Consider the following 24,787-nt stretch of genomic DNA (forward strand, 5'->3'; position numbering starts at 1 on the left):
GAGTCTGGATGGAAAGGTGAGTAAGTGGGCCCAAGCCCCACTCAGTTCACTCACACGTTTGAAAAGTGGTCATGAAGAGCAGATTCCTGGTCCTGCAGCCCTCCCTCCGGCAGCCCTCCTCACCAGGCCAGCGGTTCTCAGGATCCCTTTGCAGCCCGAAGAATTACGGACGACCCTAAGGAGTTTTTGCCTACGGAGGTTACACCTATAGATAGCTATCGTATTAGAAAGTGAAAACTGGAGGCTTGGGGCGCTCAGTACGACAAGAGCACACATTCCATTAGCTGATGGAGCGAGGACAGCATCTGCTGCCTCCGTGCCCGAGACAGACACAGCGAAAGGGGAGGTCACACGTAGCGTTTGGAGAGCCATTCTCCACGTGGGCCCAGCACCCTCGCCTCCCGGCGCTCACAGCTCCCGTCCAATTCTGCCACGCTGAACCAGAGCTGCCTGGCAGAACCAACCAACAGAATACAGCAGAGCTGATGGTGTGTGACCGCCGAGGTGTCCCAGCAGACTTTGTCCCCCTTGGTCTCTGGGGGGACAGCGCCAGGTTGTGAGGCCCCTGGAAGGGGAACTAAATTGCCACCTCGAAGGTGGGTCCTCCAACCCCCGTCAAGCCTTTGGATGATGCAGCTCTGCCAACACCTGGATTGCAAGCTCCTGAAGGACCCTGAGACGGAATCCCCAGCCGGGCTGGTCCCAAATTCCTGGCCCTTGGGGTAAATTGTTATTCACCCATGGATAACTACCATCTTCATGACTGTCACTCTGGTCACTGTCCCATCCAATAATGCAGCCACCAGCCACATGTGGCCATTTACACTCAAATTAGGTCAAGTTGGAAATTCAATTCCTCTGTTGCTATAGGCAATTGTAAGCGCTCAGTGATCTGTGCTGCTGGTGGTTCCCATATGCACAGTGCAGACCTGGAACATTGTTACAGACGGTTCTGCTTTGTAAGTTTCGAACAGGAACCTTTCCTTCCGGACTGTAACTGAGCTACATAATGTTCAGGAAGATGCAGAAGGTAGATACATTGTTATAACTCACTAATTTAATGTAGGTGTTTGTGGGCTGTCCACCAGGCACCGAGCTCCCTTCTAGAAGTTGGGGACACAGCAATGAATGAGCCCAAGAATTTGTCAACACAGAGATGACCAGCCCGGGGGGAGATGGATGACCGACAGGTCAACCAGGACACACATAACACCATGTCTGGTAGAGATGGAGGTGTCAAGAAGAAGGTAAGCAGAAAAAGGGGACAGAGGGCATCCAAGGTCACTATTTTACCCTAACAGGGTAGTTAGGGAGGGCCTCAGGGAGGAGGTGGCATTTGAGCAGAGACCTGGATGGACTGAGAGAGCAAGGCATGAGGCATCCAAGGACAGTGGCTCTTGATCCTGGACATGCATTTGAAACACTTGACAAGTGTTTAAAAATAGGCCCACAACTCTGAGGACATGAATTAACTGTCTCTGGGCGTGGCCAGAAAGCTCCACGGCTCTGGCCCCCACACCAGGGGGTTTTAATGAGCAATTAGGGCAGCAAACCCCTGATCCAGGGCTGTGGTTCTCAAAGTGTGGTCCCCGGACTGGTCAGACATGCAAATTCTTGGGCCCTACCGCCAACCTACTGAACCGGAAACGCTGGGGCGGGGCCGGCAATCCACGTCTGAACAAGCCTTCCAGGCGACACCGAACACGCTTGTCTCAGACCCACCGGAACAGCACAATCCACACGCCTTTCAGTCCAGTTACCTTTCAATTCTGAAGATTTATGAACAAAGCTGAGCGAGGGGCCCCGCGTTAGCACTTGAACCCTATGCTCGTTGAAGAAGGAATGGAGAACGCTGTGAAACAGGCCTAAATACACGTTATGTTTGTGGGGGAGAAGGAACTGGCTCCAGGGAATCCATTCCACACACACACACATTCTGTTTTTACCTCCAGAATATTTCCTCTTCCCTCCTGAGTGACAATCAAAATGAATTATAAATTCCCCCATAGGTCAGAGTGCTAACATGTTTCAAACGCTGCCATAATTATGGGGTTGTCGTGTAAAGGCTGACAACGACACGATGTCACCCTTGCCACCACTCATCACACACCGGCAGTAAGGCCACTGTGTCTTCCTTCAGGCTGCACACACTGAGGCAGCAGGTAGCAAGGAGCAAGTGCTCCAAGTCTGCGGCACTTCCAGCCTGGCCGGCGTGCTGGCGCTGGGGACCCAGGGATGGAGGGACAATAGTCCCTCCCCTGCAGGAGCTTACATTGGGGGGGGTGGAGACAGTGATGGTGATTCACTCGTTCATTCATTCAGCACCTACTGTGCGCCAGACTTAGTTCTAGATACTGAGAGAGTGGTCCCTACCCCTCAGGCAGCTGACACTTAGTGGGCACATTCAGATAACGAACATATACATACGTAAGTTATTTTTGCTGTGAAAGAAAATTGAGGGGCTGCCAGATGGCTCAGTTGGTTAGAGCGCGGTGCTCTTAACAACAAGGTCACCGGTTCGATCCCCACATGGGCCACTGTGAGCTGCGCCCGCCACAACTAGATTGAAACAAGTCCTTGACTTGGAGCTGATGGGTCCTGGAAAGACACACTTAAAGAAAAAAAAAAAAAAACCGAGGTGGGCAGGGCATAGAGAGCGACTGCGCTGTCATTTTCTCAGGTTCCAGCAGGAGGGCTGGGGCCTGTGGCAGAGAGGAAAGCAGTGACTACACCACTGCTGTGACAGGACGGCATTCGGATGGGGTTACCTCCCACCCAGGATGATTCTCACCAGCCAAGGGTGGGCATTCCTGTAGTAACAGTCACGTGTTTATTGTAACGTGACCTATGAACGACTGCTTTAATACCTAGTGGAAGGCGCTGCTTCCCTTTAAATATAAGTAGTAGTTTACCATGGAGTTTATTTAAAGTAAAATCGCTAGTACTTCCTGAAGATTTACTTAGGGCCAGGCAAGGAGTCCTGCGTACATTTAGCTCTCAAAACCACCTGATGAGGCTGGTATTCTTTTAATTCCCATTTTACAGATGAGGAAACTGAGGCACAGAAAGGTCAAGTGACTTGTCCAAGGTCACACAGCCACTCAGAGGAAGAGCTGGGATTCAGGCCCATGGAGTTGGCTCCCGAGGCTGAGCTCCAAGTCCCCATACGCGTCTCTAGAAAAAATCGGAAGGGAGGGATAGACGCGGGCACGTGGAGGTGGTAAAGAGAGAGCTGGAGTGCAGGTGGGCAGTTTGTCAGCGCCGGGTGTGGGGCTGCTGCCACCCTACAGGGGGAGGATGGAGACAGTGCCAGTCTGGGAGGCCCACCCTGCAAATCTGCCCTCAGCATCACTCTTCATGGTGGGATGAGATACTTTGTTTCCCTCACCTACGCGTTCTCTGTCTCGTCTCTCCTCTCCAGTTAAATAATCTTTGAAATCAGAACACAATTTTTATTTTCTAAGGAAAGTAAGCAAAATAGCGGACAGTAGGAACTTGGAAAACCCGAGCCATCACTCAATCCCACCCCTTCCTTTTACCGATGGGGAAACCCCAGTTCGTATAATGAGGACCGTGATACGAATGAAAATAATCCCCCCCCGCCCCATTTTTAGAGCGTTTACTGTGTGGTCTGCAGTGGGTACGGAATCCATTACTGGATAATGAATGGGTAACCCTGAAAATGGGACCACCAGCTCCAACCAGCTTCACGGGACTCATAGACTTGCTTCTTAGAAGTCTACGACGACGGGTAGCTGGAGGGAGGGATATTTTAAAATTTAATTCCCAAGTGAACCACCAGATGTGACAAGGAAACACTTATTCTGCCCATACGGTTATTTTTCAACCCCACGCAGGTTTCAATTGCCCCAGAGCATGAAGGCCACAGAGAACACCTTCCTAGAGAGCTACAAATGTAACATTTTCAAGTTGGACAAGGAGCACAGAGAGCAGGGTGGGGTATTTTTGAAAAACAATGAAACGTTATTTTTCCATTGTCTCCTTAAAAGCAATACTCTCTAACCCACATCAGAGGAGCTCTCCTCAGCACCCAGAGGGCACCAGCGTGCTTCCCTGGGGGCCCTGGCAGTATTAAGTCATCCATCACGTGTAGATTGACAAGTGGGTCTAGTAGCTCCGTGGGAAGCCTCGGGCTGGCCAGTGCATCCAGCTCCCACATCTGCTTCAACCGGGGAAACAGCAAGGGGTGCCCAAAGTAACCACAGGATGCCCGTGGGTCGAAAAACCCAGCCATGGGGTTCAGAGACCCCAAAAGCCCCCTTAACACCTGCCTTAGGGGTGTGTGTCCACGAAGCAGGGAGGGACGCGGACCCCATGGTGACCAGTCGCTTCCTGATCATGGCTGCGTTTTGAGGAACCCACGCTGGTCCTCTGGGCAGGAGAGCCTCAGGAAAGCCCATAGCAGGTCCCCCCGTACCATTCAGGGTCCTGCTGCAAGCAGACGGCCACTCAAAGGGGCTGACCTGGAGGGTGCGTGACGTGGGGCTACGGACAGAGCGGTGGCAGGGTCACGGGAAATGCAGAGATGACCCAGCATCCAGACACTCGTCCCAGCTGGGAGCCCAGGGGCCAGGGAGGGCTGGCCAGCCAGGGGAACCCAGAAGGAGGAGAAACATGGGAAACAGTCGGCTCGCCAGGGCAGGAGCTGCAGGCAAAGGGGACACGGCCCTGGCAGGTGTGCAACAAGCGGCGCAGGTAGGGAAGCATTAGTGTTCCAGGGCTGCTCTAACAAAGCGCCACAAACTGGTGCCTTACAACCGAAATTTACTCTCGCGTGATTCTGCAGCCCGGAAGTCCCAAATCAGGCGTCACCAGGACCACGCTCCCTCTGACGGCCCGGGGGGACACTTCGTTGCTTCTGTCCTGGATGCTGGAAGCCGGTGGCATTCCTCATCCTGTAGGTACATCACTCCACTCTCTGCCCCTTCCTCACGTGACCGTCTTCCCTGCATCTCCTCCCCCCGGGTCCAAATGTCTCTCTCTCGTCAGGACACCAGTCATTGGATTTAGGACCTCATCTTAAGCACATTGTGAAGACCCTACTTCCCAACAGGTCACATTCGTAGGCACGTGGGGTGGGGGTGAGGGGTGGAATAGAAGGGGGAGTTAGGACATCAACTTATCTTTTGAGAGACATAATTCCAGACACTACAGGAGACTGTCTCTCCCTACTTGGTCCTTTCACCATCGATGCCTCCATGGGCTGAACCTCACCAGAAGCCAGAAGCAACAACGCTCTCTTGCCGCACACTTTGGGGGCGGGGGGTGTGGCGGCTCCAGGGATTTCTCAGACCTTCATGAATCTCCCTGACTCCCAGAGAGGTGAGAATTAAGATCATTATCTTGCAGACTTGAGAACAAGTAGCAATCTCTCCTTTAAACAGTCCTCGTGATAGCCACTTTATTTTAAATTTGATTTTATGCAGAGAGGGATACATTCTAGGAATTTTAAAAACTTAATGTAAGAAAAAAAATAAACAAACAACAACCCAGTTCCCACTATGTTTCAGGGGCCCGGGAAAATGATTCCATTGTAAGTGTGCAAAGGCAAAAAATCGTAATCGTCGAAGACTTCCAAATTCTGGGTAAATTTCACCACCTCCCAGAAAATCCAATCTGGGCCTAAGTCAGTCAGTCCTGAAGCAAAGGGCCTCTTGCTAGCCTGTCAAAATGAGGGTCTCCTGCTTCCCTACACTAGGCATGAAATTTAGATACATTATACATTTTAAAATAAACTCTAAGGAGAAACTCAGACATTAACAGAGCGAGAAAGGAGTTACACTCTATCCCCTGAACGACCACAGAAATATCACATCATCACCTGCTCTTAGCTTAGGAAACACCTGGCCTGAGCTCAGGAAACACCTGGTCTGAGCTTAGGAAACACCTACCTGTTTGCTGTCCCTCAACCCCCAGAGTGGAGGCCCTTGAGGGTAAGACCCGTCTGTTTCTTGTTGATTTCCCAGGATTGGCTGACGAATATGCACAGTGCTAGCACCTTCTAAGAGCTCAGGGTGAGGTCCAGTGGGTTCTGTGACCCCTTTACTCTCTGAGAGGCCAGCAGCCTGCACCGCCCGCTGCCTCCACCCAGAGATGCCACAGGTGGTCTGGGCCTGGCCTCTGATTGTGGCGTTTCAACTGTGATGTAACACAGCTGACCCTTGAACCACACGGGTTTGAACTGTGGGTCCACTTACACACGGATTTTTTTCAATAAATACTGTGAGTGTATTTTCTCTTCCTTATGAATTTCTTGGTACCATTTTCTTTTTCTCTAGTTTACTGTATTGTAAGAATATAGAATAGATACATATTATTAAGACATACAAAATATGTATGAATGGATGGTTTATGTTATCGGCAAGGCTTCCGGTCAGCTGTGGGCTATGAGTAGTTATGTTTTTGGGGAGTCAGAAGTTGTTCATGGATTCTCAACTGCAAGCACCCCAACCTCCATCCTATTCATGGGTCAAGTGTATGTTATTCTTACGTCAAAGCAGAACCGAACCCCAGGAACGGAAGGTTCTCCTTATCTCGTAGGTTGAGCTGCCTGCAGGCCGCCCGGAACCCCGTCTGTCCTCTCAACCAGACAAATCCCACCCCCCCCCCGGGCCTCCCGCCAGCCTCACGTGGGTTCAGGGAGGGCACCGGGCAGGGGCCAGGGGCCAGGGACCAGGGGACGGAGACACGTGAAGGCCACAGAGCTGAAACCTGCTGCTTTCCTGCCTCTGAAGGGAAGGGCTGTGTTGCCGAGTGAGCCGGAAAGCGGAGAGAGTTCAAATGGCTTTGGATGCAGGACGAAGCCCTTAGGCAAAAGCTGGCCGGTGCCTGAGGTGGAAACTGGCAGGAGCGTATGGACGCAGGAAGGAGAAGGGTGTGGGGACGGGGGCCGCAGCGTCTGCTCCAGGCCATCCCAGACTCTAGGGGTGTAACCTCCCTGCCACAGTGACTGCTTGGGGTAGACGACGTGACCCAATGAGCACCACGCGTGGCCATGAGACCTTTGTCAGGGTTTCTGGAAAGGAGCGCGGAGCTCTTCCTGGGCTTGGAGCTTGAACCGTTTGGCAGGAGCACTGGCTGCTGTGTTGCCACCATGAGTAGACTACGAGCAAAGCCACAAGACAGAGTAAAACGAGGTCCTGGTGACAGAGTCTGTCTGAGTCCCGGTCAGGTATCTATGAAGACAGTACGAATCCTAGACGCTGAGTTTCACCAGCCGGTAAATTCTCACAGAGCCTAACCCAGTTTGGGGGAGGGTTTCCATCACATGTAACCCTCCAAATCCTAATTGAGCTATTGCTCAACCTGACGTCGTCAAGCCTGCTCACTCCAAAGCGGAACAGAAATGAGTTTTAGACGTGCCAGGCCAGGCTCCATGTCTACGAGGTTAGAATTCTGGCGAAGACAGTTACAGCTGTACTTCCAAACACCCTTCCCATCCCGTGAATCCCCGTACTCTTTGGGTCTTCTAGTGCAGGGGGGTCTTTACCTTCCGCATAAGCGTAGGAATGGTCCCAGGGCATGGCAGATGTGGCTCAGTGACCACGGGGTAGGGCTGCAGGTAGCTTCTTACCTTCTCTCTCTTCCTTGCTCACTGCCCAGGGTCTAGCTCAAAGTTAGTGACAGGGGTTTGTGTTGTGCGCTAGTTGTGTCAGTGATGTGTTGACTTATCGTGTAGTAAGGCAGAGACCATGGGGTTCGCCCAGGGCTCCTTCTGCACACATGTTCCCAGCCCTCTTGAAAGCTGATGGGCCCTGGGAGTCCTTCTGACCAGCAGGACATGTGCGGTAGTGTCACATGTCATTTCTAGGAGAGCTTGGGTGTAATTCTTCAACTCTCTGTTCCTCTCTCACAGTGACCAAGAAGCCACGTGTTCCTGACGTGAGAGCTACAGGATGACGATGCAGCCATCAGTCTAGCTGTCTGGGGGATGGCACAGAACCACCCGGTACCATTTACGTCACGTATCAAAGCAAGAATAGCCATGTTGTATTAGGTCCCTGAGAGTCTGGGGCTGCTCGTTGCCCCAGCATAACGTACTGATCCTAATATGCACGGTAACCCCAAGATTCCTTATAAAAAAGAACGGGAATAGGCTTAGAGAATAAAATGTACGTAAATAATAAGCTTGTTATAAGGATAGGACAGATATAAGGAAGCTGGTATGAAAACAACTGAAGTTGAGACGTCAGGACTGATGAAATGTAGCACCTTCCAGGCTGGCAGAAGATGGGAAACTTCACGTAAACATTTCGTAAAACAAGTGCAGCAAACATTCTGGGAAAGACAGGAAGGACACAGGACGCAATCAGACAGCTGAACACGGTGCGTCCACGATCACACAAGGCTTACCATGGCTAAGGGGACAATGCCAACCAGGTCCTTCTGGCTGATGAAAATCTCAGACACGGCGATGTCTGTGGTTCCCTTCCGTGGGTACTCCACCTGCCAAGTGATGGGCTGGGTCCCCGAGAGGCTGCTGAAGCTGGCGATTTCAAAGTTCATCTGCACAACTTCATTGAACGAACTGCTGCTTCTGGAAAGGAGCAAAAGAGAACAGCGTGAAGCTGCTTTGTTCAGTGGGAGGGCCCTCTCTCCCTTTGGCCTTCCTCCTCACCACGGTCACTAGACTATGAAGACAAAGAAAACCCATTTCAGAGATAGTACCCGGGACATGGCACCAACTGCAAGTCAGGGACCTGGGCGAAGAGCCGTCAGCATTGAGCATTAACCAGTGAAATTACTGATGTGTCTCTTGAATTGATTTTTACTAGCTTTTCAGACAATGAGTTAATCCAGTTTGCCTCACCCTGGTGTTACAAACCTAGATGACCTTTGAACTAAATGGACCCACTTTAAGTTCAATTTCATAAGTGTGGCAGACGTTGTCAGTGGCTCACTCAATGTCATTCAGCCCCTCCCTTGCTTATCCTCCTGTCCCATAGAGGCTAAGGAGCACACAAGGACATTTCCAGGCTCCCTTGCTGCTAGATTCAGGCTTAAAGAAGAATCTCCAGGAGTTAGAGCCACTCTTCTGGGACTTAGATGTAGAAGTGGGTTTTGAAGCAAGACCTGGGGAGGGAATTAGGATTTTCTGATCCTAAAGGGTCAGCTCGGGGGGCATTTCGTGCATCCAAATTCTCAGATTGTTATGTAAGCATCTAGCAGCAATGCTTCCACTACCCTGGTTCCCCCAAAATAAGACCGTGCCGGACAATCAGCTCTAATGCATCTTTTGGAGCAAAAATTAACATAAGACCTGATATTATATTAATTGTATTATATTATACCCGGTATTATATTATCTTAAAATAAGACCGGGTCTTATATTAATTTTTGCTCCAAAAGATGCATTAGAGCTGATTGTCCGGCGAGGTCTTATTTTCAGGGAAACAGGGTACAACAGAGCCCTGCAGATTTGGTCACTTTTCTTGTCAGTGTTTTATGCCTTGTCCCTGGCTGTGTAGTGAATACAACCCAACGGGTTTCCTAGAAATTCACTGAACCGCCTGGTATCCTTTAATGAAACCTCTTCTGTTTAGAGGGACTAGTTAGCTAAAGGGACTCTGTTGTCTACAACTAAGAATTCTGACCAACATCCTAAATTTGAGGTGGGCCCAGATACATGTATTTTTAGTGAGCTTTCCCCAGCAATTCTGTTATTTTGGGAACTACTGACAGTCCAGGCGTCTCTCTCTCTCCTTTTTTTTTTTAGATGATGATGAAATGAAGGCGCAGAAAGGGGAAATGACTTGCTGACGACAGCACAGCGGGTTGGTGGCAGAGTCAAAACGACTGCAGCTCTTCCCAGCTCCCAGTGCCATGCTCTTGATGGCATTCTCCTCTATGACAGTTGGTGGTCAAGCATGAAGTCACAAGCCACCCAGCGAGTTTCTCTAGGACGGGGGTCGGCACCGTGTGGCCTGTATGCCCCTCCCAGCCTGCTGACTGATTTTGTAAACAGTGTCACTGGCTGCTGTCGTGTTCCAGGAACCTGGCTGAGGACCTGTGTCAGGTAATGCACAGCCTGCAAAGCCCAGCGTGCTGATTGGCTGGACCCTACAGAACAAGTCTGCCAGTTTGTGTAGAACAGAGGAGGGGGCATTGCGGAACCTTTCCGGAGGTGTTCAGTCAAAAGAACCATATTGGTGGGCGTGGGAGGAAAGGGCTTTCCGGGCGGAGGCGGGGCTTGTCGGTGGGCCAGGACTCGGGGGAGACGGCGAAGTCAGACTGAGGTCCCTCCAATACTCGCCTTGATGCTAAGTACTGTTGTCAGTGGTGGGTCAACAGGTACGACACCTCAGTGGGCATCCACCAGCTAAGTGTTTCCAGAGGCATTCAGGGGTTTTTCCACAGCCCATCAAGAAAGAAGCACCACATGGGCTTAAAAACCACCCCATGCTTGTGCTGGTACCACCGTGAGGTGTGGTGGGGAGCCCCTTTCCTTTGAGGGGGTCACAGCCAGTTGTGGAAGCACCCCCTCACTCTTCAGGGCTCGCTCAACAGCCAGAATGCTGGTCTGTCATCCCCTCACCCTCAGCCCTGCTGGGGGGGCGAAGGCAGGAAGGTCACCGCACCCGCCGAAGCTCAGGGACCCATGAATCTTCCTGGTGCTGTCTGTGCCGGAAGTGGGGCCCAGAGCGTCATGATTTATGAAACGCTGGGTGTTCCTCTGGGACAGAAAATAAATCCAGTGTCGGGAACATCCAGCCCGGGCTGTAGTCTCGTGAGTGAGTTGTCTCTCGTGGAACATGAAGGAGCGGGGTCTGGAGTCTGGAAATGTTTCCAATAGAAGAGCCACGTTCTCGGCGCAGGAGCAAAGGCCGCTCCACTCAGTCCCTGGATTTCCTGCCCGCACGCTTCGGCCCAGCCTCTCTGTCCCCTGGGCAGCAGCACTCCCTCATCCCAGGGGGTTTAACCCTGTCCCCTCAGCAAGAACACGGGCCTCGGCTTCTCCTTATCGACAGCAGAGCTGGGGACTGGCGACTTGACAAACGCCATTCAACCAACAATTCACTTTCCCTCGTCCCGGATACGCCAGTTGCCACGAGACCCACGGTGGCCCCAGAGGAATATCCACACTGGGAGTAACACCAGCGAGTTTGCAATGTGCCTGAAATCTACATCCATCTTCCCTCTGTCACACAGTTCTGTGAGCATCACCACGGCACTCGCCGCCTCTCTGAGACGCAGTTTCTCTTCTAGACGATTGAAATGGTGGCACTCCCTGTGTTCAGGGAGGAAACTGGCGTGCTGAAGGGCTAGCCATCCTCTTACCCACTAGCTGAGTCCACATCCATTGCATTCAGGCTGAAAAGGGGGCATTAAGGGTGGCGGAACGCTGCACAAGAGAAAAGAGAAGCAGTGTTTTTCTCTCTGGCTTTGAAAGACATTCTGTTATCTGATTTTGGGGAACAATGGGGCTACTCTCCTAGGGTATTCTGCTCAAGGTAACATAAGAATAAGGACAACCAGCCATTGAATGTGAAATGTTTCCCATGTACCAGGCCCCGGGCCAGGCTCCATGCATACGTTATTCCAAGTCCCAATAAAAACCCTGACGGTGCTAGGATGGTTCCATTTGACCGAGGTGCCAGAGCAGAGGTGTTCTCCCCTATGTGCACCCAGGAGTGTGTTTGCAGCTACTCAGTTTCCACCGGTGGATGGAAGGCAACGACTACACAGGTGTCCACTGGAAACATGCCACAACCCCACTCAGATTCCCTTCACTGTGAACCCACTACACTTGATCTTGCTTTCAGAATAAAAAAAATAAATTAAAATTTCACCATTGGAGGGAAACTCTAGCTTCCTGCAGGGCTCTGCAGAATTCTGGGTCAGAGTGACATCGGGGCAAGCAGCTGGGGACACTGGGGGCACGTGCCTGTTAGAATTTTGACACCCATCTGGCAGGGAGCTGGAGACCTCAGATGAAGAGAAGAAATTGTTCTGTGTCCACAGGGACCTTGGGAATGTGCGTGAAAGAAAAGGCCAGACAAGTGTAACCTGACGGATAAATGAACCCGAGGGAAACCTAGGGATTGAACGTTCTGAGTCAAGACAAGAAAGTCCTTTGGGAAGACAGACAACTGACTCCCTTATTAGTTTCATGCCATCATCTCTCCCTACGCCTCCTCAGCCTTTACCTTTTCCATTTCTAAAAACTGCATAACGTGATATCCCCACATTAAAGTCAATTGAACGATATTTTGAAGTTGGAGACTTTTGTGGAGCTGAGGGGAGTAGGTTAGATGGTCCCTATGTTCATCTAAATGCAGACATCACCACTGCACTTTCCTTATGGGAAGGCAGGCCAGGGACACTGCACAGTGACAGATTGTTCTAGAGAAGGTGGGGATCTGGAGTCTTTCTAGAAAACCTCTGGACTTTCAAACCTCAGAAGCTCAGCCTTTGTGCCGCGATGCAGCTCAGACACCACTGGAGCTGGCTGTGTGCCGTCACTGGCTTAGGTTAGCCCTGAATTCTGGGGGCAGCATTTCACAGAAGCGGCATGACTGCAGGTGGAAGGCACCCCCCAAAAGACAATGCAGTGTGATTTTCAACCTGTTCCCAGGGCCTGCAGCGTACCACGCCATGGCCACGTTCTTTACCACCACCCCTTGCTCCCGTCTTACTCCTGTGGCAACCAAAGCAGCTCCAGACTTACACGTTGTAAATATTGGGTCTCCAAGAAACTTTGTCCTTAAAGAGTGAAAAAGACGAAGGAATGAAGGAAGGAATGAAATGAGGGAAGGAGAGACGAAGAAGTGAGACAGGGAAGTGGGGAGGAGGGAACATCGGCGTTAGAACCAGGGCTTTACCTTATGGCTGTTCCCAGGGACACGGCGCGTGTTAGGACACGGCCGCGGGCTTCCAAAGGGACTCGCTGAGGTCAACTCCTTTCTCACCAGTTACTGGCTGGGTTACTCTGGGCAACTCGGCCTCCTTTTCCTGATTTGCAAAGTGGGCATACTAATCCCCCCTATTTCATAGAGGATTAAATAAATGAGTGGATAAGCCTCATGCATTGAGAACAGGACTTGGGACTATGTAGGAAATATCGACAGACGTCAGCTATTCTTGATTTTAGCAGCTCTCGACACGACCAGCGTTCACAGCAACTGTAGTTTTGGCTGCCTAACGCCACCTTTGAAACATGCTCCTTTAGGGCTGGTCCCAGGAGCTCCCTGCCAACAAGCCACAACAGAAATGCTGGTTCTGTGCCATTCATTGTGTACTGGGACCCATTCAAATTTGTTACTCGATAGCTGCCCCCGGCAGACACGATACCATGGTACGATGCATTATGCTGGCAGATGGGGACCCAGAAAAGAAGACATCTGTCTGAAATTCTGTCTGTGGTCAGTGCCCCCCTACTGTCTCTAGGTCAACTAAAATCTTTGCTAAGTTTTCGCCTTGAAGGGACCAAGAGCCATGCCATCCTATAAGGGGCTTGCAATGTGGTTGGAGCAATAAAGAGAGGAATTTAAACCCTTAAGTGACTGCAGAGAGCGCCCCAGAACCACCACTTGCTAAATCAATAGTGTAGATGTATTGCAATAACTCTTGAAAGAAAATGTTAAAAATTGGCTTAAAAAAAGCTCTTACTCAAAAGCAAATAAATTCCTCCAATAGTCGCAATAGAGTTTGGACCACTTGAAACCCAATTTACCATGCCTCGTGGCTATTGAACTTTATCTTATAAGAAAGTGGAGTCTGGGGGTGTGTTAAGAAGCCAGAAGGACTTTACTTCCTCACTACGGTCTGGAAGGGATTTCAGCTCCAAACTCACTACCCACTGTTGACAGCTTAATGCCCGCAGAAAGAAAAGAGGCTAACAAAATGAAGAAATCAACCTTATAAGAGGGAAGCCACTTCAGGAGAACAGAATCAATTTGCCCAGGCTTTGTTTTATTCATTCTCCTTCATGTGTATTTCATGAAGCCAAAGAACACACACACCTGTGGGAAGGGCTTCATTAGATGGTCCCAGTGACCCCACCACGAGGAGAACTCCCCCGTGATTCTGAGAGCTCTCCCTGGTGCTGAAGCCGGTCAGTTTGCAGAGCAAGTTCCAAGTAAGAAATAACTCCTTGCTCTGACTGACAAAGTGGATTTAACAAATGTGTCACACTTACTAGGAAGTACGGAGAAAAAGACATGGAGAGCAGGTGAGCGCAAAGGAAAGTTACAAGACAAGAACCTTGGAGAAAACCAGTTCTACTAGACAGGACGCTGTTGCTGAGGCCACAATGAGTTTCCTTGGTTCTTGGCATGACTAAGCCCACATTGCAAATGCTGAGTGGGACTGTCGGATTGGCTGGGGTGAGACAACACACCCTAATCCAATGGGTCAGGGAAGTGAGAAAGGGTCTGGTCTGTAATTGACATAATCATCTCTTTCCTCCTGCTGTCTGTGCTGAGCACACAGGATGGAACTCAGGATGTGGGGTAACGGTGAAGGGCAGAGAGAGGAGAAAATCCTTGGAAGCTTGCCCTGTTTCCAGGCACACTTCGATTAGACTACGAGTTTGGACTGAAAAAGATTTTTCCTTCTCTCTCTCTTAGTCCTCAAAGCCTAAAATTTCATAGAAGCAGGTAAATGGGAAAGGATGAGGTGAAGCAAGACAGGACTTGACTGCAAATCACATTGATGCCGCTGACGTCTGTCCAAAGGAGAACGGCACCCCCGTACAGAAGTCACCTGAGGCTTCCCACCCCACGAACTACGGGCTCCCCACCTTGGCTAAATGTTACGATCCCCTGGGGAGATGAGAAGAAAAGCTGTCAATACCTGGGCCTACCCTGGATCAATGGAATCAGAATCTCAAAAGAGGGCACTCAGACTTGAGTATTTTTAAAGCTCAGGTGGTTTTAATGTGAGGTCAAGGTCGAGAGTCACTGCTCAACAAGGAAGGATTCCCTCCGTGATTACCAAGCATTTCACTTGGTAATCATTATAACCTTTTGCGTCCTAGTGTCTATGTAGCAAGTTTATTGGGTAGGTGTTCCGACCATAGGCTCTGAAATCAGACACACTTGGGTTTGAATTCTGAATTTGATATTTAGTGTGTGTGTGTGTGTGTGTGTGTATGTGTGTGTGTGTGTGACCTTGGCCAAGTTACTTAATCCATTACCTCTCAATCTTGGTGACCATCTGAAATCATTTGGTGGAGGAACTTTACAAAACGCTGGTGCCTGGGTCCACCTGGCTTTCATTGGTCGGGAGGGGGTCTGGACCCAAGGATTTGAAAGGACTCCCCAGGCAACTTTAACAGTAGCAAAGTTGAAGAACCACGAATTTCACCTCTGCAAGAATCACCTTCTGGATCCCTGATAAGCCAATCTCCTGAGGCTGTTCCAAGGATGAATGGTGCAAGGACTGTGTCGACCTTAGTGCAGACAATAGGAACCACCCATCAACTCTTTGCTCTTCTCATCACTACAATTATTCCTCCTGTTCAGTAACCTGCAGCACTTGCTCACCTTTGTCCTCCTAGAGCCAGGAGCCCTGGGATTTGCAGAACGAAGACCCCACCCGCTCTCCCCAGGCTCGGACCTAAGCGTCCCTCAGAGCCATCAAGTTCAGCTCCGCCTCTGATTCTGGCTAGACCCGGCCCTGCCATTTATTTTCCTGGCTGCAGCACGGTGATGAGTGTGACACACATTTTGGAGCCAAAGCCCTGGGTGCGAACCCCACTCGTAGCCTTGGCACATGCTCACGTGACTCATGCTCTGAAAACCTCAGTTTGCACATCTCTGACATGGGGGCACACGTTCTGGTCATGCAGGGGTCGGGCGTGTTGAGGGAGATGAACGCCCACGCTGAACATACCCAGAAGCCGGGCACAGAGCGGTGTCCATGTTCACAGCTACTCCAGTTAATAAAAGAAACTGGGGCTGGTGAGAGGGACACAGGTAGGACAGCAAAACCGTGGACCAAGAGGACCACTTCACATGTGGAGAGAAAGAGCATGGGAGCTTCCCCCGCAGTGGCCCCAGGGATCCCCTGGCCCCACATCGAGGGCTTAGTTGTGGTCGTGTATTCCTGCTGGTTTTATTTCCCTTGCAGGCTGCAGTTCCCTGAATGGAGCCTGGGGCTTACGTGGACCTAACATCCCAAGCAGATTAATTTGCAAGGAGCTGACATTGTATCTCAGTTAGATCACACCTTAGGAAGTACAGCTGCCAAGAGGCCCTCCGAGGTCTGTATGGAAGAGTATGGCGCCCGCCATGGCGGGTTGCCCAGTGCTGCCGTGGTGGCCCCTGCACCCAGGCTGGGCCTGCGCTTGGCAATGCTTTCCCCTCCCAAATCCTGGCAATAGGATGCGCCTCCCGCTGACTGTACAACTCCTGCTCCTCCATCATCTCCTCCCCAGTAATTCCACTTGGCCTCCTCGGTATGACTCAGCGACACCGAGCCTCCTCGACCTCAGTGCCTTTGCACGGGCTTTCCTCCAGGCACCCGGCAGCTCAGCCATCACTGCGTCCGCCCTGTTACCCACGGCTCACCGAGCGGCTGTACTATGTCACACACACAACCCATTGCACATTTATGTGCATTAGGTCCATAACCTGGCTCCCCCTTCTCGAAGGCGAGCTCCATGCGAGCAAAGATACCGTTTTATTCACCGTTCTACCCTCATGATACATCCGAGTGCTGACCCATAGGCGGCGCTCAATAAATATTTATTGAATGAATAATGAACGCGTGATGGCTCCCGGAGCCGAGTTCCTGGAGATTCACACTTTTCTTTCCTTCCACTAGTCAGGTTAATATTAATTTCACTCAAGAAGGAGAAGGAGTCTCTGCTTCGTCGGTGAGAAGGCAGGAGCATCCCTTGAAGCTATCAGCCTTTCCAGAAGGGCTGAAGTCATTCCAAGAGCACAGAGGGAAGCGCAGCCCACTGGAGGTCTTCCAGGAAAGACATGCTCCAAGGGCCACTGCTGAACCTTCTCATTTTCCAGATATCACAGAAGACAGACATTGGATGTGCTCCAAAGCTGGCTATTGAATTCGGTGCCTGCTGAGCTCCACTAAACACATAATGAAGAGGCTGAATTAACTATGCAAAAATATAATTTACAGTTAATGGTTGTAATTGATGAGTCAAGGGTCCCTGAGGTGGCAGGAACTGCTGAGACTAAAACGATGGGCGGGGCCCAGGGGAGTTTCATTTCTGAACTAGAAGGCCCACACCACTTAGCAGCCGACTTGTTCGCCCAGCATTTTCCAAGCCCCGGAACGATGCCAGGCACTGTCACTTGATCCTAGGGATACAGAGCAGCATGTGCTATGGTCCACAGTGGGTCACGGCCCACCCCAGGAGCGCCCACATGCCTGCTGTCAGCTCCCCATTTACTTGGCTAGAGACACAGCCAGCAGATGGCTGGGGCGAATGCAGACGCCGTGTCTTAGGCTGCTCTACTCTAGAGCCCGGTTCCCTTCCGGGGCGTTTTCTAAGCAGGTGGTTCCCCTGCAGGTGAGAGAGCAGGCTCATGCTTGCCCTACCAACTTCTCCTTGTGTCTGGGGGTCCATACCGCCCTCATTCTGGAAGACTTTATACTGTCCTCAACCCCAGCGGCATGACAGAATTCCTTAGTGAGACTTTAAAAGACACCAGTGCTTTGGAGAAAACACCTTCCTCTCTGCCCTTAAGATTCAACTGTTGTGGGCTGGATACCTTGTTTTTTTCTGGTAAAGCTTCCTAGAATAGCTTCCTCTTTCTCCTGGACCACGGCGGTTGCCTGTCCTCCCTGATTCTGCGCTCATCTCTCTACGATGTATCCTCTGCCCCGGAGCCAGGGGGGTTTTCGATAACACACAGTTCATGAGGCCACTTGCGTCCTTGGAAGTCACCCTGGCCGCCCCAGTTGCAATACAACCCGATGTCCTGTCCCCGGACACGCCTCTCCCTCGGACCTCGCCGTCTGTTGCACAAACGCGCCCAGCTCACCCCCACTTTCACACCCGCTGCTCCCTCTGGCTGCTCCTCTAGGTGCCGTCTTCCCACCGCAGTCAACACCTGCAAACACGTGCACAGCCACACTCAAGCGGACTCTCTCCCATGCCCACACTCCAGAAATAACCTATGGCTAGATTTTCCTTTTTGCCCTATTGCCATCAGAGACATGGGTCCTTTGTTCACTGTCTGGCTTCCCCACCAGGACGTAAGCTTCTTGAGATGAGAAACGTGGCCTGTCTTGGTCGCTGCTGCACCCCCAGTGCCTAGAACGGGGCCTGGCCACATAGCAGGAGGTGGACAAATCTTTATTAGTGAAGTGAATGCACACACGGCCCTTTGGGGAAGCTTCCAGCCTCCTCATCCGTTACATGCGTCAGCCTGTCACCCTGTAAATTCACCTGTTGTCCTAACCTAGTAACACGTATTGGCAACTTCCCAAAGGTCATGTCCAAGGGGTTAAGCTGACTAGGGGACCAAAGGTAAGCTGAAGAAAAGGTGGGGAGAAGGAGACACTTCTGAGGTGCAGTGTTGAAACGCACAGGTGCAGCAATTCTTCAAGAACCTGTCATGTGTCTTTGCCCAACGGGAAATTAGGCTGCTTAGGCACCACGGGGTGGGCCAGCTTGCCCTTGCAAACCTTCCTTTTAGTCTCCAGAGGCCCTGAGGGTCCCAGCAATGGCATGGGGACCACGCCTCCTTGGGGAACCAGCCCCCGTCCACTCAGCGAGGGGCATTTGCACCACGTGACATCTGTGGAATAGGAATGGCCTTTATTCAGTGTCTTGAAAGTGTCCCGAATAGAAAATAGCTAAGCTGGAAAGTGAGTGGAGCCTTCAGCTGCACAAGTGGCTCGTGCCCTGGACATGACAAAGCACTCGGCTGAGTCAGGGTTAACAGCTGGCTTCCGGGTGGCGGGGCCCCGGAGTGGTGAAGGGTCGGCTGTCACCCCACGTGTGGGGGAAGGCAGATCCTTGGAGCTTCCTGTCACAGGAGGACCCCCGTACAACGCGGCCCGGTGTGACACAACCCTCGGTCGAGCCTCAGGAAATGGCGACGGCCCTGATGCCGTGTGATGTCTCTCCGTCCTCCCAGTGTGGTACGATTGAGGGCGTGGCCGCTTTCTCTCGGAGCATCATCCATCTCCTAGCCCGCTGAGCTTGATGGGAGGTTCATTTCGGGTTATGCCCCACTTTAGGATGAAGGGGCTGAATCTTCCATTTTCTGTGTGGCCAACGTGGCCTAATGAGGTGGGTGCACCTTCTGGGACCTTGCCAAGGAGAAAGGAACGGCCAAGTTTGGTCATGCGTATGCTGACCAATGCCCCCAGGCCCCTGCTATGGTCACTGTCACCTCATCCTCTGTAGACCCTGGTTCTTGGCCCTTCCCACGTCTGTCCTCTGCCTCTTACAGCCCTGTGACCTCCTACTCTGGGTCACACGTTGTCTTTGGCTTGAGTTACCTCGATTCTGTTTCTCTTGCTTTGCAACCAGCACCCCGGGCCGATACGCCTGGTTTATCCTGCCGTCCCTGGGCTTCAGTTTCCCCTTTTATAAAAGGAGATGGTGAAATGAGCCGAGCATTGCTGCGCTCTGCTGTGACACTCTGAACATAGTGGTGTTGGTCCCACGCCTGATGTCAGCACTTCGGGAGGCCGGAGAAATGGAGCTTCAGAAGATGTCCCTGCCTCCCTCATGTAACCTGGATGCCACATGAAACCCTTTCATCTGTAAACGGTTCCTTGTGTTCTGACACCGGCGGTCTGCGCTTGAAAGGCAGGCAGATGCACGAACACGTCTCCCCTGTGAGCCATCACCAGGCCCAGCAGGAGAAGCCAATATCAGGGAAAAACGGAGTGGATGGAAAAATAAACGGAGGATCAAAGCAATATTTCCCCACTCTGTTCTCGGGGGAGCAGCGTTTCACTTCCAGCTTCGCTGACCATTTCGACCCATCATCCTAAGAAAGGGATGCTTGCTGGCCAGCAGCCCCCTCCGTCCAGCTGCAGACAGGAGGGATGCAGCCACCACGAAACCTGGTCCTCAGCAGCCGTAGGGAGAGCGGGGGACTTTCAGATCAAAGGCACTGAAGCCATAACTGTTTGGCCCAGGCGATCCGAGGGGACCGCCAATTCGGAAAGAGCCATTTTTAGGAGTCTTGGAAGAGGGAGTAAAGATGCCAAAATGAGCCGTGTCCTTTGAGAAATCAGTTTAAAGGCTGCAATTTCATCTCAGAGTAAACTCGTTTAGGTGGGCTCCCCAGACGCGGGACTGTGGGGGTTGAGTCACACTGCTCACCCTGGAAGTGCAAACACGGTCCTTGCTGGAAAGCAGTTCCAATCCCAGAGTGCTGTGCGCTGACCTGCTCCGAAGCAGTCGCGGCCACTGTGCCTGCCACTGTCCCATTCCCAGCCTGCCCTGGGAGGCACAGCGGCTCTGAGTCCCTCCACGCAGGACTGGGGGGGTCTCTGGTGACCTGCCTGTGCCACAAGCAGCTCTGTCAAGAAACAGCGATGGAGCGCCTGCTGTGTGCACGGCGGTTCGAGAGGGACGGGGACACAGCAGCCAGGGAACCCAGGCCTCGCTTCTCCCGGAACTTCTGTTCTCGTCTCTGCGTATTGGGGGCACGAGGCGCGGTGGGGAGACTGACGAGGGAAGCGGCGTGACTGTGACGGTGGCCGTGACACACTCAGCATGTGGCCCTGGCAAACGCTCACGACACGGAGGCTGGGAGGTGATCCCACACGTGTGTCTCCGGGCACCGGGGTTGCAAGTCGTGGGGACCCTGCCGGGCATCTGCACAAAACTGTGCAGGGAGCTGGGGGCTTCGCCTGGCAAATGATGCCACCCAGGTCCCACAGAGGCACGGGAGCCCTTGGAGGGGGGAAGGTCCTCACGTGGCGCATTTCTTTGTCCTCTTGTTTCCTCGACTGGGGGCTCAGAAGGAGCCCCGTATTCCTCCCTGGCCGTCAGGGGAGCCCGGGTTTAGAAGCCAGGCTCCTAACACACCAGCCAGCGCTCTTTCCACAGTTCTGCAGATAAGCACGAAACAGAAAGAGAGATGAAAACGCAAAGGCACTGGGGGCAGTACGGGAGAGTGAAACCTGGGGCGCTAAGCACCTTAACAGGTCTCCCAGCTTCAGAACGGCCCGGTGAACTGGAGCCGATGGGCTGGGGGTGCGTGCGGAGATGGGAGCCCGTCTGTGGCGCACACGCTCTGTGAGGCTCTTTAACGTCCACTCGCGCACACGGGCCTCACAGGACCCCAGGATGCAGTGCGAGCCGGCTCACTCCTAATGAGCAGGACGGAGGTCGTGAACCGGCACTCGACCCGCCCGACCCAGTTCCCGGCAGAGACCTGAATTCCATCTGCTACAGGTGTGACGTGGGGGGCGGTCTGCGCTGAGTGCACAGGACGAGTGACATCACATCCCTCACGGGATCGGCTCGAAAATAGGAAGTGCCAGGCGTTCCGCTCAGAGATCAGAGATCTTTCTCTTAGTTTAATTTGAAGAGAGAGAAGCGAAAAGACAGGAGCCACTGAGAGAGAGAGAGAAGAAGGGAAAGAAGGGGAGGGTTGGGAGGAGAGAAGAGGAGGAGGAGGAGGAGGAGGAGGAGGAGGAGGAGGAGGAGGAGGAGGAAGAGGAGAAGAAGGAGGAAGAGCAGAATGCCGTGTAGCGTTCTTGCTGCAGGACAGGACAGGGCAGGGCAGTGAGGATGTAGGAGGTGTCGTGACTGTCACTTCAGTGGACCCCACTGCAAAGCCAGGCTTTTGACCAGGGAAACTCGGTCCTCAGAGCACCCAGCCTCTTAATGCCTCATGATGACAAATGGCAAGGCCGGCACCCGACTGTTACATGGTCCCTAAGGAAAGGGACTCGGCGACTTGATGTCACCATGGGCACCACACAATTAAAGTCATCGTGCGGGATACCCTGGGAATGCTGCTTCTGTGGCTCACGTGGCGAGTGATGGTCACTGTCGCCAGCACCCCTGGGGACGTTCTCGGCATGAGGCTGCCCCCAGAAATGCTGCCTTGGGTCTCCTTCCTCCTCCAAGGCTGAAAGTAAGCGTTTCCCTAAGTGAAATGAGGAGCGGACCTTGGACTCAGGGTCTCCAGGTCCCTGGCACTGAACTTTGTCCCCACCCCTGTGTCTCTGTGCCCACAGAGGGACAAGCAGCTGCCCCGGTGTTGTCCCAGGAAAGGTCCCTGGGCTGCAGACAGGCCTGCAGGACGGAGACTGGTGGGGGCGGGGACAACCAAACCATCCACAGCTGGCTGGCTGCTTGGGGCCTTTCCAATTTACCATCACGTGCACTCACGTTGGCTTTTCCAAAGCGAGAAGCATCTTCCTTCCTGCTGCACTCTAGTTCCTGTGTAATATTTGCCACAATTTTCTTGCCACGAAAGGCATGATTGTTTCTCTTAAAAGGAGGAGAAAGGGGCAAAAAAACCAAGGAAGATGCAGAGGAAAAATCATACACATCACTAAGGAATATTTAAGTGAAGATGGCAGTTTGGTGGTTTTATTTGCTTATGTAATAGTGGAAAAATACCAGTCCAATTCCATTTCTCCCTGTAGCTAATAATCTTTTTAACCACAACAGAGCAGAATTCTGGTCTTGCAAGTAGGTCAGGGACTTCTAAATATATACTGCTAAATAGGTCTTTATAATATCCACTATATATTTATATAAACAATACATTAATATGAATATACAATATAAATTACATGTAAGCATGCATCCTATATTTATAACACATGCTGTTAAAGTATATTTGGCTATTGTAATTACTTGCCATTTTTGACACCTAAGAAGATACTTTAAGATGCATCACACGCAACAGTAACAAAAATTCAAATGATCCAAAAATGAATGTGGTGAAAATGAAGTTTGCCCCCCCTCCGGGACCCATCGTGTACCTTTCCTGAGATCTGCTATCCATTTACAAATGTACTCCTTTGTTTCATTTTAAATTGTGGCAAAATACACATGCCATAAAATTCACCATCAAACCCACGGTTAGGTGCACAGTTCAGTGGCACTAAGTGCTTTCACGTTGGGTAGCCAATCCCATCATCCACGTCCAGGACTTTGTCACCTTCCAAACTGACACTCTGTCTCCATTAAACAAACACTCGCCCTCCCCTTCCCCAGTCCCTGGCACTGCCACCTACTTCCTGTCTCCATGAATCTGGCTCCTCTGGGCTCCTCACGTGCAGCGTCTGTCCTGTTGCAACTGGCTTATTTACTGAGCATCAGATCTTCAAGCTTCATCCATGAAATTGGATGTGAAACGTGCCACCCACCCTGCTCGGTGCCTGGCTTTCCCACTTGGCAACATTTCTTAGAGAACTTTCCAGATCAGTGGATGCAGATATTACTCATTGTAAGTGGCAATATAATATTCTGTGTAACGGAAGTGCCAGAATGTATCTGACCTGTCGTTTCCAGTCTGTGACAGACGGCACCATGATGAATCTCTGTGCATGGGTACAAACGCGCTGCAGGATACACTCCCACGGGGGACCTGCCGGGCACAGGTCTGGGGCATTTCCAGTTTCAGGTTGCTGAACTGCTGGCCAAATCACAATGGCAGCAGCAGTGGCCGAGAAGACGCGTTCCCCACACCGGGGGCTATTTGGCTTCGACAACTCAGGGCTCCAAAAAGTGACCACGGTCCATATCTCCTGGCTACAAGCATGAAGACAGCTGGCGTGCTGTCCATGCACTCACTTTAACCCCCCACCAACCAGCTTGCCTGAGCCTAAGCTGGTCCTGGGATGGGCTCTGCCAAAGAGAACGTGGCAGAAGTGATGCCATGCCAGACCCAGCCCGAGCCTTCAGAAGACGTGGCTCCCACAAACACACACGTGACAACCACAATAAGGAAACTGAGAGGCGATGGATACGTCTACGGCCTTGTCGGTTGGTACGCTTTCATGGTCTCATGTACTTATCCCCAAGCTCATCAAGTTGTATACAGTACATATGTACAGATTTTTCCACGTCAATCATACCCCGATAAGAAAAAAAGAAGACAACGCAGAGGCTTCCACTTTGTGCTCTGGGAAAGCCAGCCTCCCCCTCCCCGGAGACCAGGGGAGAAGTCCCACCCGGCTGGCACTGGAGAGGAAGCAAGGACCCCCCTCGCCCAGGCTGAGCTCCCAGCTGACAACAGGCAGCACCCACGTGCCAGCTGTAAATGGGGCAGCATGGACATTTCAGGTCCCCGCTGATGGGACGGCGGGTAGATGAGGCTGACCAAGACGTGTCAGGAGCAGTAGAAAAACAGTTGTCAGAAATGATATTCGGGGGTGCCTGTCACACAGCAAATTTCCTTTACAAATCATGGAAAACACAGTGGACTATGCATAAAAGGAAAACAACCCCACCCCTACGAGGGTCCTTGTTTGGATGGAGAGAGACGCTGAAAACAAATACTTATGCTGGAATGTGCTGAGGGCCGAAAGCATGTGTAGAAAGTGTTATGGTTCAAGAAATGAGGGGTCAACTAACTTTACCAGTTGGTAGGATTTCAGGAGGGCTTCATGGAGGAGGTGCCATTTGTCCTGGGCCTTGAATGATATTACAGTTTTCCAGCATGAAGCTCCAGAAAGTTCCTCATTCATTCACGATGGTTGATGCTTCGGGGGAACTGCTTCCCATAAAGTCAAACCAAGGTCAGGGGGCTTCTTCTGAAACGCTGTGGAGGTGGGGGTGGGGCTGAGGGCTGAGAATTAAAGTGATGTCAGGATTCTCTCCAGCACCCACATTTCCAGCTCTGTTGATGGAAGTTCA

The 24,787-nt window shown here is 51.8% G+C and overlaps 1 protein-coding gene across 1 annotated transcript in view; it reads right to left on the reverse strand.

The window, feature by feature from the left end:
- Positions 1-24,787, reverse strand: part of TMEM132C (transmembrane protein 132C) — a 266,881-nt gene that overhangs the window by 46,582 nt on the left and 195,512 nt on the right. Inside the window, exon 4 of the mRNA XM_033097254.1 lies at positions 8,374-8,557. Within this exon, the coding sequence (XP_032953145.1) occupies positions 8,374-8,557 (184 nt within the window). The remainder of the gene's footprint in view (positions 1-8,373; positions 8,558-24,787) is intronic.

The sequence above is a fragment of the Rhinolophus ferrumequinum genome, chromosome 25 (genome assembly GCF_004115265.2).
Source record: "Rhinolophus ferrumequinum isolate MPI-CBG mRhiFer1 chromosome 25, mRhiFer1_v1.p, whole genome shotgun sequence".
NCBI classification, from domain to species: Eukaryota; Metazoa; Chordata; class Mammalia; order Chiroptera; family Rhinolophidae; genus Rhinolophus; species Rhinolophus ferrumequinum.